Source organism: Bombus pyrosoma, linkage group LG16 (assembly GCF_014825855.1).
Source record: "Bombus pyrosoma isolate SC7728 linkage group LG16, ASM1482585v1, whole genome shotgun sequence".
In the NCBI taxonomy this organism is placed as follows: Eukaryota; Metazoa; Arthropoda; class Insecta; order Hymenoptera; family Apidae; genus Bombus; species Bombus pyrosoma.
This window is the reverse complement of record NC_057785.1, coordinates 3421896-3435368: the sequence shown is the minus strand read 5'-3', so window position 1 is coordinate 3435368 and position 13473 is coordinate 3421896. Positions and strand designations below refer to the sequence as shown.

At 38.9% G+C, this 13473-nt stretch overlaps 2 protein-coding genes across 26 annotated transcripts in view; both read right to left on the bottom strand.

Moving 5' to 3' along the window:
* LOC122576586 (basement membrane-specific heparan sulfate proteoglycan core protein) overlaps positions 1 to 9398 on the bottom strand; it is a 182669-nt gene extending 173271 nt beyond the window's left edge. For all 25 annotated transcript variants that reach the window (XM_043747096.1, XM_043747103.1, XM_043747106.1 and 22 more), the window contains exon 1: positions 9050 to 9398. In XM_043747096.1, coding sequence (XP_043603031.1) covers positions 9050 to 9127 — 78 coding nt within the window. In that variant the 5' untranslated portion in view covers positions 9128 to 9398. The remainder of the gene's footprint in view (positions 1 to 9049) is intronic.
* LOC122576589 lies at positions 9220 to 10285 on the bottom strand. Its single transcript, XM_043747134.1, has 2 exons — positions 9495 to 10285; positions 9220 to 9419 (listed from the first exon to the last, which is right to left on the bottom strand). Exons 1-2 carry the CDS (start codon positions 10018 to 10020, stop codon positions 9220 to 9222), a joined length of 726 nt encoding a protein of 241 aa, XP_043603069.1. The 5' UTR covers positions 10021 to 10285.
* Between the last annotated feature and the right edge of the window lie 3188 nt (positions 10286 to 13473).

Here is a 13473-nt window from a genome sequence, read left to right as displayed (position 1 = left end):
CCGGCTTTAATGCGATTTCTGTGACACTGTAAATAACTAAATCGCCGGCAAGACCTTGTACCCTGGCCAACAAGCGTTCGGAACGCTAAATTCTTTAAATCTTGGATTTGCTCGAGTGTCGCCAACCTTTTGCGTCTCTTCTCGAGTCTTCTAGCTACGTCTTTGCACTCTATACAGTCTAAAGCCTTTTTTTTTTTTTTAAAGAAGAATCGAATTCTCCTGGATTTCCTAATATTAGACGTCAAGTATTGGAGTTGAGATTTCTAAACTTAAATAAAGATCCTGTCAAGATCGCAGACTTCGCGACCGATCGAAGCTTTCCGGATGCTTCGAACCGGACTTCGTAACTTACGACGTGTTTAAGAAGAATCGGAACGTTATACATTGTCCAATTTTAGATTTCCTGAGGCACGAGGAACCTTCTGAAATTGGTAACAAGTCTTGCCAGTGTCCTAGATTTTGGAAATTAGAAAATAGAAGAAGAGCGGAACGCTGCGAGTTAATCTATCTGATCCAGGAATAAACGTGCATTGTATTCAATCGAACATTCTCGCTCTTGGAATATATGAAAGGCCTATGTATTCCAGGAATTCTTTCATGCTAGATTTTATAATTTCAAACTGCCGAGTAATGTGATTGCTATACTTAAGTCCGCGACAGCTGCAAAAAACTAAAGGAAATAGAGTTTGCACGATAACTTACAATTTATCATACACCATTAAGCAATGGTGGTTTCCTTCAGACTATCTTTTCTTTTTTTTTTTTTTTCTTTTTTTTACAGCTTCATAGCAATTTGCACAAGGTCAAATCCATTATTAGGCTGTTCTTCGGTAGACTAGCCAACTATTCTGATAAAAACTCGAGCGCCGATCCTCATCATGCACAATACCGATTCAAGGAAATTAACAATTAGATAATAAGCTTTTTCCGTTCTTATCGCCACTTTTTTTCACTTATCTCTTATCAAGCTAATATTTTACACGCTACTTAAAATAGCCTCGAGCATCCAAAGTTATTAATCCATCCGTCAGAAAAATTCAACCGTGACTTCATTGTGCTAACAATGAGCTATATGTGCTAACGTGACATTAGATTAGAACTGGCGAGGTGACAAAAATTCCGACGAATTCCCTCGTTGGAAATCGAAATGTGAATTTTATTCGTCCAGCCGAAAGTGAAACAAACTCTGTGCAGCTCAATCCCTTCGAATAAAATACTATTTACGATAATACGATAAAAAAAAAAAACATGTAAAATCCGCTGAGTAAACTGTATCAAGGTATTTTACTTTTGAATCTAATCACCGTCGTAAAAAACCGTCGAAAAACGTTGCTAACAGCTAACAGACTATAGCGCAGATTGCCTCCATCGTGGATTCGATGGGAAAAAAGCTGGAAATCCTTTTCACGTCGCTTGTCACCGGTTGTATCTCTTTCTCTGCTGGCTGGACACGTCCAGCTGGCCATTTCCAAGCCGGGGAAAAAGCTCCAAAGATTTGTACCTTATGAAAAATATGGTAATGCACGCGGCCTCGCTCGATACGACTCTTCTCTACGCCACGAGGAACGAAAGAAGCATTTCTTCGAGATTTTTCAGGCTTCCACGGACCCGATGGGACGCGTAATTTGAAAAGTTAGCCAGGCTCCGTACAAATGCCGGCCGATTTTACTTTTGGTCCTCATGATTTGTGCGGTTTCTTTCCGTACAGAATAAGAAGAATCGCCTTAATTGAGATGCTCGGTCTTTCATCAAATCTTCCATCCAATGGATCATGGATTCAGCCTGCAGAGGAACAACTGTGCAACCGATTTTCTAGCTGAATCTTTGATTCTTAAAATGAATATCTAAGGAAAACTAAACTGATCGATAAGGACATTCTTATTTATAAGACTTTAAATGGTTTCCAATGTCGCGTTTTCAAGAAGATTGGCATCGATCGACGATTAAAATTAGTCCACTGGCGAATTTTACACGTTAGATTCGACAACTCCGCGCGGTTTTTAATAGTTTGGAAAACAATCGAATTTTCCACAAGCTCAACCGATCGCTTCTCTTTTTCGTTAGTTCTCGAATTGAAATCTTTATGGACAAGATAAAAGAAACAGACGCCGAATATAGATTCGTTTTACTTATTGAAAATTATGATAAATATTCCAGCGTACACCGATGTGCAAGAGTTTCCACCCAGACAAATTCCCCACTTTGTATCCCAAAAGTCGTGCCTGGAAGAATTTTAATTAATTATTAGGTATAAGAACAGGCGAGTAAAGGAATAGTAAAAGTACAATATCAGTTGTTTCAATGTAATAACGCTATTTGTAATAATATTTCTGGAATACAAAGTGAAAACTCTATCCGGCCAGAAACCTGCATATTACATGTTCCAATGTATATTTTCCACACCACTGTACGTTATACATTTTTGTATATTATATGCGTCTCCTATGTATTTTCGCATATCCAAATCGACACAGATCCACAACTAAATCATAAGATTTTCTGAATCGTATGAAACGATAAGATCACTTTTCTCTACTATTGCATATATATGCAATTAATGCATGTAAGTTGTGCACTGGTCGTACGAGTCAAAGATTAACTTATTGATGTAACACTATCATCGATAGCAGTGGTCACTACGTATCAAAGTATGTGGATAAATGATTATTAATCAAAACAAGAAGAAGCGCGCGATTCTCGAGTTTTAGATTGGCCGACACAAGTTGAAGAGAGGAAGTCTGTTCTCAAGACAATCGAATCACCGATGAACCGTAACCACACCGGTGTCCCCGGAATAGACCATTTTAATTCAATATCCGTTTACTTCACAATCGACTTCGTCTCACGTTACAACTATCCCAATAAGAGAAAAAAGGTATCTCTTCGAGTGGAAAAGGATCGTTCGACATACAAATTCAATTGGAGAATTAATTATTCATCTGGATAGTTTCACGTTTGTTTTACGCAGCAAATCTCTCATGAAGATTGACATATCCGTAACTATGAAAAGATCTGTTTGTTGCTGAAACGAAGGAAACTAGATGATAGAGATTTATTTCAAACAAAGATCAGTTTCCATTGTTCGGCGTGGTAATTGATCGAATGCCTTTTCCCAAGGCAACTTCGATTAAAGATTCACGAGTGAATCCTTTAATAAACATTTGTTTCCTGACTGATGAAATCTTTTCTCTTCTTCTTGAGAATAGAATATTTCCTATGGCACTTGGTTAATTTTTTAGGACGACACGGGAGTGAAGAAGGGTAGGAAAAATGATATAAAAATAATAATTAGTAATAATTTATAAATATCGTAATTTTAATTTCACGTATCACATCTAGAAAATATAATATCTGACATTGAACTTCATTTCGTATGGTGAAATAATATTTCAAGGGAAACGAGCAAAATCATGGAATTTGTTAGAAACATACCCCAATTTTTATGGAATGTAACAATAAATATTTATTACGTCGTTTTCTCCTTTTATCGTATCTATCCTATGCATTTTTATAAATTTTACATTTCTTATATATCTTCGCGCGTGTCTCTTTGAATATAAAATTTACACTCGTATGTATCTGAAAATTTCAACCATCCTTTTTATCTTCTCCGTCTTGCGTCGTATTACTTTTTACAACTTTCACTCTGATTTCTTTCAACGTTTCACGCTACAATCCTGATAATTCCAATAATAAACTGTATGTTTGTCTAAACATTATCGGCTTCTATTGCGACGAATACTTCTTCTGAATTCGGCCTTCTTCTTAAGAAAGAAATCAACTGACACAGATAACTGAAACAGCAATGACTAATACACGTCAGGTGATAAAGAGCAAATGAAAAGAGGAACTGTCTTATCAAAATTTCCACATTCGATGATCGCGTTTGGTACAACTATGCGGTACTATGCGTACCAGCCTATCATTTATTGACATTCTAGGCAGACTCCAGCATCCTTCGACAGGCTAAACCGATCATTTCCCTAACAAATTTTTATATTGTCTTGGCAACTAATTAATTGCGGATTTTGTCAATACCATTTAATGACAAAATCCGCAATTAATTAGTTGCCAACCCATATATAACTGAGATGCAGAATCCTCTTTAAAATCTGTGAAACACCAAACATTGAAAAATATAGAACATTTAACAAAAGAGATCTGATTGTGCTAAGTTCAAGCCTTAAAGATCGTTGCTCCGATTCCGCCTATAAATACCACCGCTCTATAAATGCATTTGCACGGTTCGAAGATTTACTGAAATTTCTCTGTGACCAAGCCAAAAACTATTCTTCTGAACGTACCAAGTATACGTACTTTGGCGGCAGATTCGCCACACTGTTCGCTGTTTCCAGTCAAACTGACCGGTTTGCGGCAAACGCGTTAGTGGACGCGATGCTGGATACCGTAAATAGATAACGTAATCATGCGTCCAGTTATCGCACGATAATTCAATAGGACGATCACTGTTCGTATTAGCCGACCAAAGACGAGCCTTGGCTACATTCGCGATGATCATTTTGACCTGGCTGTTTCCAATCTCAGATTTGTCCAACTGTCTGAAGAGCCCGAAAAGCTGAATAAATCGATCTGAATTTAACGTTTTCATCAAAAACCTACACTGTGAAAGTGTACGTGCCTTCGAACGCACGTTTCATTGACTTTTAGCGAGAAAAGAGCAGGCGAGACAAAATGCATTGGAAGCTTCTAACCTTCTGATATTGGCAGTCTTATTAAGGGATTTTCTTCTTTTACGAAATAAAGAATTAACAGACTAACGTGATTTATCTGCGAGCTTCAGTTTCAACTTTTGAATATCAACGTTCTTATTCTTGTCGTAGCTACAAGATAAAGAGAATTTCTTTTTCGAAACGAAGAAAACGTTTGCATTAAATACCTCGCTATGTGTACGTATGCCCGTGTTCCAATTCGTCTTTGAAATTTTACCATCGTAATCGTGATAGCCAGATGGCGTTACAGAAGTTGATGGAATTTCAAAATGTTTCGCGTAACGCGTATAATATAGTCGCAAAAGGTTCCGTAAAAATAGTGAGCGAAATATGATGAAATTACGTCGGCAAGAGTAAATCGAATCAATCGAGGAGAAAATGACCGAAATCATACTGGAACAGAGTAACGTGTATATAGGCGATCCGATGCTGCTAGATATTTTTTACTTCCACGTAGCATAGAATGGTAGTTTAGATTTCAGTGCGTTTTATTTTAGAATAGCGGCGAGCAAGAATAGCTTAGGGAGTCTGAAAAGTAGATCAACCAGATATCACGATTATCGACAAGGTTTCAAGGTTCTTACCATCTCTCGGCCTGGATTTATCAGATTATCAAGTATTTTGCAAACATTTTTAAAAATTAGATTTAGCACTAAAGAGGTCAAACGTTATAACATAACCTAAATCTTGTTATTCTCAAAAAAACCTTAACGGCGACATTCTGGTTACGATTGCAGATAACTGGAAACGTCTCCTATTACATCGATCGAATTACAAAAACCAAACACACGTTCGTCGAATCGCTATCGACTAAGAAAATGAAAAATAAATGCCGCTGCACTAATCAATGATTTTCGTACGAATCAAACATGGCGGAGTAAGAAGGAAACTGATAAAACTCTGCTTGGCAAAACAAAGTAACAAACTTTATTTCGACCTTGCTGCCTTCCCTCAAGTCCTTCTCCATTCAATTGTATCTCTTTCAACGTTAAAATGTACCTCGAGTTCCGACAAAATATATAAAAATTATTATCGATTCGTCGTTTCAACTTTGTGCTACAATTGCAGCAACATGGAAATGTACCAAATCAATTTGATGTTCTATATGATAAACCTATATGATAAATATATAATAAACATATGTAAAGACAATTTGATATTCGATTACGAGTGCCACAATAGCGAAACCAAGAATTAAGTAGCAAACATTGCCACAAGTGCAAATAAATATTGTTATACTGTAATTACAACACCATAAAATATCTCACATGATATTCCATTACATCGTACTATGTTGCTGTACGTTACAGTAGATTATTATTATTACAGCACTGCTAGATATAACTTATAAATTCAGATCGACCAAGAAAACCATTCCGCTATACCAAAGAATAATTTGCAATTTGTAATTCTTCGTAATAGACGTAAAGTCTGATATACAGATTTATATTATATTATTATCATTAATACTTAACGAATAGCGTAAAACTTTACTAACGACAATGCCTGCAGAACTATTGACGATAATGATTCAAAAACGAATTTTTTCTACATCGGCTTTTCACTTTTTCTGGAGAAACGTATTAAGCGTTCAACTAGGAGGAAAAGCGTAGCAATGCAAAAATCCATCGACAGCGGATGACATTTCGACGGATTGGCAGTTTGCAAAGCTGACGCGAGCTCTGTCCGCGCCTCCAAACTTCTCGATGTGATCGGAATACGATCGAGTCCCGCGAATTATTCGTATCGCGCGAACCTTTACGAATAATAATCGAGGAGAAGCCAAAGCAGAGACACGGATCGATGTACTTGTTGATCACGTCGCCATCGTTTCTCTTTCCACGTCTGTTTTTCGTTTAACTACCTCGCATGTCAGTACTATGCGCAACTATGTAAGTGCATTAGTGCAAGAATTATATTTAAATATATGCCTCGACTATAGAATTTGTAGTATTCTGCGTGATTATATTATCTAATAACAAGTTACTTTTTACATTCTTTTTACATTCTAATCGTATTCTTGCAATTAGAATACGGTGACACGAGCATATTTCAGTTTTCGCACACATTTAACTACAGTAATTCAATAGAATCCAAAGATTTCTTTTCTGTTAAATATTACAACCACTACTCTGTATCAAATATTTCATACATCTCTGTGTGTCATATACTTCGTTTAGCAACCTTGCATCTTCGTACTATGCAACTATGTAGACACGTTAGCGCAAGGATTATATTTAACACTAAGTTTAACCAGGTTAAACGAACGGTTTCAAAATTTTATTGAAAATTGTATATTCATCGTTATTTCTTTTGATCGTCTAACAGTATGTAAATTTTGATATTATCCGATTAATCAATCTCCGAATTTTTGTTAATATAAGAATTTACATAAAGTCAGAGAAACAAAAGGAATAGCGATGAACGTACAATTTGAAATTAAATTTTGAAACCGGTCGTTTAACCAGACCTGGCAAGCTTAATGTTAAACGTATACTTTGTCCGTACAATTTCTATATTCTGCGTGACTACTCTCTACAATAAGTTACGACATTTTTTACATTGAGACCATTGCTGCATCGTATTCTTGCAATTAGAATACGGCGACGTAAGCATATTCAGGTTTTTGCAGACATTCGATTAATAATTCAATAGAGTCCAGGGATTTGTTTTCTGTTAAATGTTATAACGGCTGCTTTGCATTGGATATTTCGTACACTTTTCTACGTCGTACAACTTCTGGACAATTTTATACTTTTAAATACCCTGATAAACATCCATAGTCTATTTGTAACGTACACGCTGTGTAACTACATCGTGAAGCAAAAAACGCTGAATGTGTAGTCAACGATGTTCTGTTACCCTATCATTCAACTAAGCTGTTTGACTATCAGGTATGTACATAATCTACATAACCTTACTGCTTCGCTATACCAAATCACTAACACTATTTGACCACATTGCACAATTATGCTGAAACGAGATTACGCAAGGTACTCGCGTACTCTGACTCTGATTTACGACAATCTGCGAGCTCCAGGTTTTCCAATAATTACGCTGCCGATCAAATTTATTGAAACAAATCAAAGATAAAGAATGCGGCGCCAATGGCATATGATGTGCGTTTCATATTAATCTTAGAAACACGATTACGACATAACGACCTTAATCATTCCACTATGTAAGCTTTATCGAATATATTAATAAATTTTTTATGCAATTTATTCCAGATCCCATAACGCACGACCAGCATACATTGTTCATCGTAAAACTCACTCGATGACTCAAGAGTACCACTTACAGCCAATGTCCAAGGCTGACCATGTAAACAAAGCGTACAAGAGCGTCCAAAGAAGCGAAACTTGGAAATTCGGCAGCGAAACCGATGTTACCCCTGGCCAATTCTATTTTGGCCAACCACCAAAGTGAGTCTGTCAAACGTACCTATGAATCCTCCGATATAAAAGAAAAAACGAACAATTTTCTTGCAGAAGAATGGATGATATAATAATTCCAAATAATTATCAAAGTCCTATTAAGTCAGGATTGGCAATGGAGTATCAAACAGAAGATCGTATATCGGGTATTGTTCGGCAACGTATATGCTATCAAGGCGATAGATAAGGCCGGTTCTCAACGATAAATATGCGAAGATGCTTATCGTTTCCACGTAACACCGGTACATGCCTCGAATAATCACGGTGAGTGAACTTTAGGAGGCGGTTACGAGACTTGCCAAAAAATTCAATCGCCTGGTGCCAATTGGCCCCAGCGATTCCTCGTTCTTTCATGTTCCTGAATGTTGGGCTAGTGGATGGTCAGTACCAGGGAGGGCATTTTTCACGTTATTTCCACAGGTTTCACAGAAATTCCTCTATCACTCTGTGAAGTTCTCGGCCTAGATGATATCTCATAGTTATTGAGGATCTTGAAAGAAACTCGAGGTATCTATAATATTCTGAGAAATTAGAACAAGTGGCTTATAAACTTCTTAACATACCTTCTACAACTTACAACTTGCGACCAGATCGATCGGTTCGTTCAAACTGGAAATTTCTATGATTCTTTAGGATCTTGAAAGGAACTTGCGTTGTATCTACGATATACTCGAAAATTAGGATGAACGACATATAAATCCTTTGAGGGATTCTATAGAACTCGACCTAGCTAGCTAGCTAGTTCTGCCATTCGCTCAAACTTCATTCTAAATCCACAGACGATGGATTCGGTCTGAAAAGTCACTGGTCCCAGTCATCGTATCGCCTGGTAGTGCTCGATACGATTAATCGTAAAGGAAATTAAAGATCAACTGTACTTGCCTCGGATGCGTGCACGAGGGCGGCGTTGGCGACGAGCAGCAGCAGGAGGCAGCTCCTCAGCGAGCTAGAATCCCTCATGATGGGATGTGGACCTGTTAGCCCCGTAGTTGAGCAGCGTGTCCACCGGTGTTCTTCTCTATCTACACTGGGTTCGTCGAGGGAACCTCTCGTCAACGCATGACGAGGAAGAAATCGCGCGACCGGTCCCCTTCTTCCAAGGACACTTCGATCTGGACCTTCACGCAGCCGACTGTGAGGACCACACTGCGAGGACCGGCTACTACGGGCAAACTTGGACGTACAAACTGGTCTGAAGCGACAACGCGGGACACGCAAGACCGTACAACAGCGTACCGGTGTTCGGTAGCGTCTGAAAGGCCGAGCGCGCCGGCAAGATAAAACTTTTTCAAAAGCCCGGTGCTTTTCCCTCACCCCGCCGACTCACCGACAGATTCAGCTGCGTTCCCTTGCGCTCCGCCGTTCTGTCTCTCACCCGCTGACTTCCTCTTTCTCTGCTCTCTCCGTCCACGGGGCTTCCCTCTCCTCTTTGGCCATCCACCTCTTCCTCCTCGCTCGCAACCACCAATTCGCGCCGTAGCTCTGTCCTTTGTTAGTCGTCTGCCTTCCACTAGCGCGATATTCCCCCACCATTGGACCGCAGCTTCCCCTCCTCTGCTGTTGTCTCCGGTGCGTCTTTCTCCGTCGTGTTCCCCACTCCACGCCGTCTTTCTCTGGCTACCCCCACTCCGCGATATTTTGCGAGGGTCTAACGTCTTTGTCGCTCGCCGAAGGTAGCGGTGCATCTTTTTCTCGCAGCGGATTCTTTCTCTACACGGAGAGGAGTAAGTTGTTCCTGCCACGGACACGATCGTTTCGTACTTACGCACGAGGCGACTAGGATCCAAAAGTGGATGTACGCGATTTTTTAACAGGAGAACTACCACACCGATCAACATCACTGGCTTTATCATTTCATTTGAAAATTCCTATCTGGTGTTACACTTTTCTCCGCGACGATGTAATGATTTTTTTATTTATTCAAAATCAAAATAATTTTGCATTGTGGCTACTTGTAACAACAGCAGCCGCAATGACTGGTACTCGTCAAAGTGTAAAATGGTCCTACGATCTGTTTACCGAACCCGAATCCCGACGCCGGGTATCGTTCGATACAGCGGCGTCGATTATCAGGAAAGCTGTGGATCGATCATGACGCTAACGCTAGAATTATCACAGCGGTCGAGATGACTGGTTTTACAATTTTATAAACACGCTAACCTTCATTTAGAGATTATAATCTTGGATAAATTAATAGTACCAAAAAATGTACCGTATAACGTGGAATTCCTTTTGTAGGAAAGTAACTAGTCAATAAATATGCAAATATTCTATTATTACGTATTTTTTAAAGACCAGTCGACCAGTTTTGCTAGAAATTTAGTTTCGTTTTAACCGTCGATAGTTGTACTGTTAATGAGTCCAGGATCAAATTGCAGATCATAAGCGCGCCGATACCTGCAGAACGACGTCCGTTAAGTTAATCGTCGATGACTCGGTTATGTCAGATAATTAATTTTGGCAACGATCGGAGAAAGTGACGCGAGGAGTCAGATCGTCGTTGCTCTTTGGTCTTGAACAATTGTTAAGCGACGGCGGAGAAAGTTGCTGGTTTCGTGCAGCGCAGCTAATTAATTGGCATGTTATTGCTACCATAGCCAGATATCGCTCCATTTGTTACGTTTCTTGTGGAATCAACGATGCAGGTTCCTTTAGAAAACTATCGTAGAATATTCTTACGTAAACCTGCACCAGGATCATGAACGAGAGAACAACGTATCAAACCTTTGGAAACGTCATACAAGAGAGATCCGTGCCATTTGCGGACCAAACTAATAAAATCACTCGTCTCCTTCTTCTTTTTCGAGGGGGATATTTTTAACGCAAAAATAATCGATTTTAAAGTATTTCGTCGTTTTACGGTTCACCGATCCGTTCAGTTTTTTCTCTAATCCCGCAAGCCAGTCGAGGCTGTCCGCTTGAAAATTCACGAGACAGCGAATCGAACGGCCATCAGCAGCGACGAGTCATACCGGTAGGAAAAAGAGGATATAAAAAAAAGAAGAAGAAAAAAAAGGAGAGGAGAACCGCGTGCTTTCGCCGACGCGTATTCCCTCCTTGTCTCGCTTGACACGACCTCTTCGTCCAACTGGAGGATCTGTTGCGCTCAGCAACAGATGCGAGGGTGATCTTTTTTAAACGGGTCAACCTCGCCTCACGCGTATCCGCCCGCGTTTTCACCAACGAGATGCATCCTGGACCAGCATAGGCAGTGTAATTATAACAGCCTGTCTGTTAATCATAGCAAAGGAAAAAAGAAAAAGAATGAAAAAACAGTCGCGCTAATTCATGTCGAACCGCGAGCAACAGATTATTCGCGAGGATCGAACTGCCCGTGTATTTACCCTCCAAGATTGTTCTGTGATATATAGATACTGTTACCTGCGGATCGAAATTAGACCACGTTTCTGAAATGTATTTTGTATCGTTTCAAGAAACAAGAAACATCGTGTCACAGGTTGCTCGATAGAATTCTGTTTGTATTGTATCTTTGACCAGTTAACTGTTTTTGACGAGTATACCCGTCATGCGTAAAAGGTAGCTAGAATTTGATGTTTAAACTGCGATTTAGTAATTGCGATAAATTGCAGTAATGAAATTACAAGATAGAAACAGTGATTTTTATATTATAAGAACTGTAGATACTCTGTGTCTGACGATTATACTCGTCGTCGGTTACTTTCTTCGGCACGCTACAGGCACACGCTTCTCAAAGCTTTCTTATATTAACAAAAATTGAGAAATCGATTAATCGGGTGATATAAGAATTCACATAAAGCTGGAAGAACAAATATCGATGAATGTAAATTGAAATTTCGAAACCGATCATTTGACCCGGTCTGTGATAGGCTCAGTGTTAAGACAATCTGGCAAATGTATTTAATTAATAGAGAGTTTACGAGAAAGCTCGTGTCGATGAAGAAACATCTTTCTTAGCCAGTCTGTTAATAAGAATCTGCGTCACGATATACGAGTTACGAATACAATAAAAGAAACGGAACCTTCGCACACATTTCCAACGTCTAAATAATAAATAAACCTCTAGTGGACAGGCAAACACATAAATGTAAGTCATATTTTGATCAACGATCAATACATATGCTAATTTCAACATTGCTGTATATTGCTTATGGTCTCACTTCTAGGAAAACTCTACATCTTCTTTGGTCTCTATTATTGGGTTGGCAACTAAGTGGTTGCGGGTTTTGTCATTAGGTAGTATTGACAAAATCCGCAATCACTTAGTTGCCAACACAATGTAATTGTTGAGAATTTTAGATCTTAATAACCGAAATAATAGTATAGGAACACTAAATTTACGCTTGGAATTAATATTAGAATAATTATATATTTATTTGATGAGCGATTTCCAAGATATTCATGGATACGCAATTGGCACGCGTCTCAGCACTTTCTTCCATACCCCACTGTTAACCGACTGAACAGTTTACGTTCATTTGTTTTCGAGACGCCGCGCACACACATATTTCCACACATTGACATTCACACACAAGTATTTCTACTACGCACGTAACCTAGTCTAGCACGTAAAATTATACATATCTCAATAGTAATACCGCGGTAAGATCGCCGACATACAGACAATATGAACGATAAAGCGCGAATGCCGACAGGCCGAAAGAGTCGGAAAACTTGAATAGACCTAACGGCCATCGATATATTTCGGCACTGCAGTCGTTGATCCTCAGTTGGCCACCGGACAGTCAAGAGCGAAGTGTCGTTAATCGAGAGTTGTCATATCACACTACTACAATTAGTTCAAGTTAAATAATCATCGTTTTCTCTTTAATCCACTGTAATAAATCCATCTATCAATAAATTATCACATAGGATAGAGACCAATGGAAATTCTAATTTCTAACATTTCTGAATAAAGAATTTCTATAATATTGGGTTGGCAACTAAGTGATTGCAGATTTTGTCATTAGGTGGTAATGTCGAAATCCGCAATCACTTAGTTGCCAACCCAATACATTCATCCACGCGTTTGCTCTCTCTCTGTTCCGAGATACGAAAGTTCAACGCTAATGTTACAAGCCAATTTCATTTCTTCGCCGATCTTCTAGCCGAGATTCGAACACCTGATCTTACATAGTGTTTTAACACGTTCGTCGCCACGTCACCCATATCTATGTAATGGATATACTTCCGTGGGGCCGTCACCCAAGTATGGGTGACGCCCTTCTTGTTCGAGTTAATTAAATATAGGATATTATATATGGAATGTACAACATAAAAATATTAAAAACACATTATACCATACATTTTATTAATTTATATTCTGG

Excerpts from the sequence above, each read along its gene's own strand:
- LOC122576589 (XM_043747134.1), bottom strand. The coding sequence starts at position 10,020 with ATGATAAAGCCAGTGATGTTGATCGGTGTGGTAGTTCTCCTGTTAAAA. Across the intron at positions 9,420-9,494 it reads GAACGCAGCTGAATCTGTCG|ACGCTACCGAACACCGGTAC; the intron begins GTGAGTCGGCGG and ends TCGGCCTTTCAG.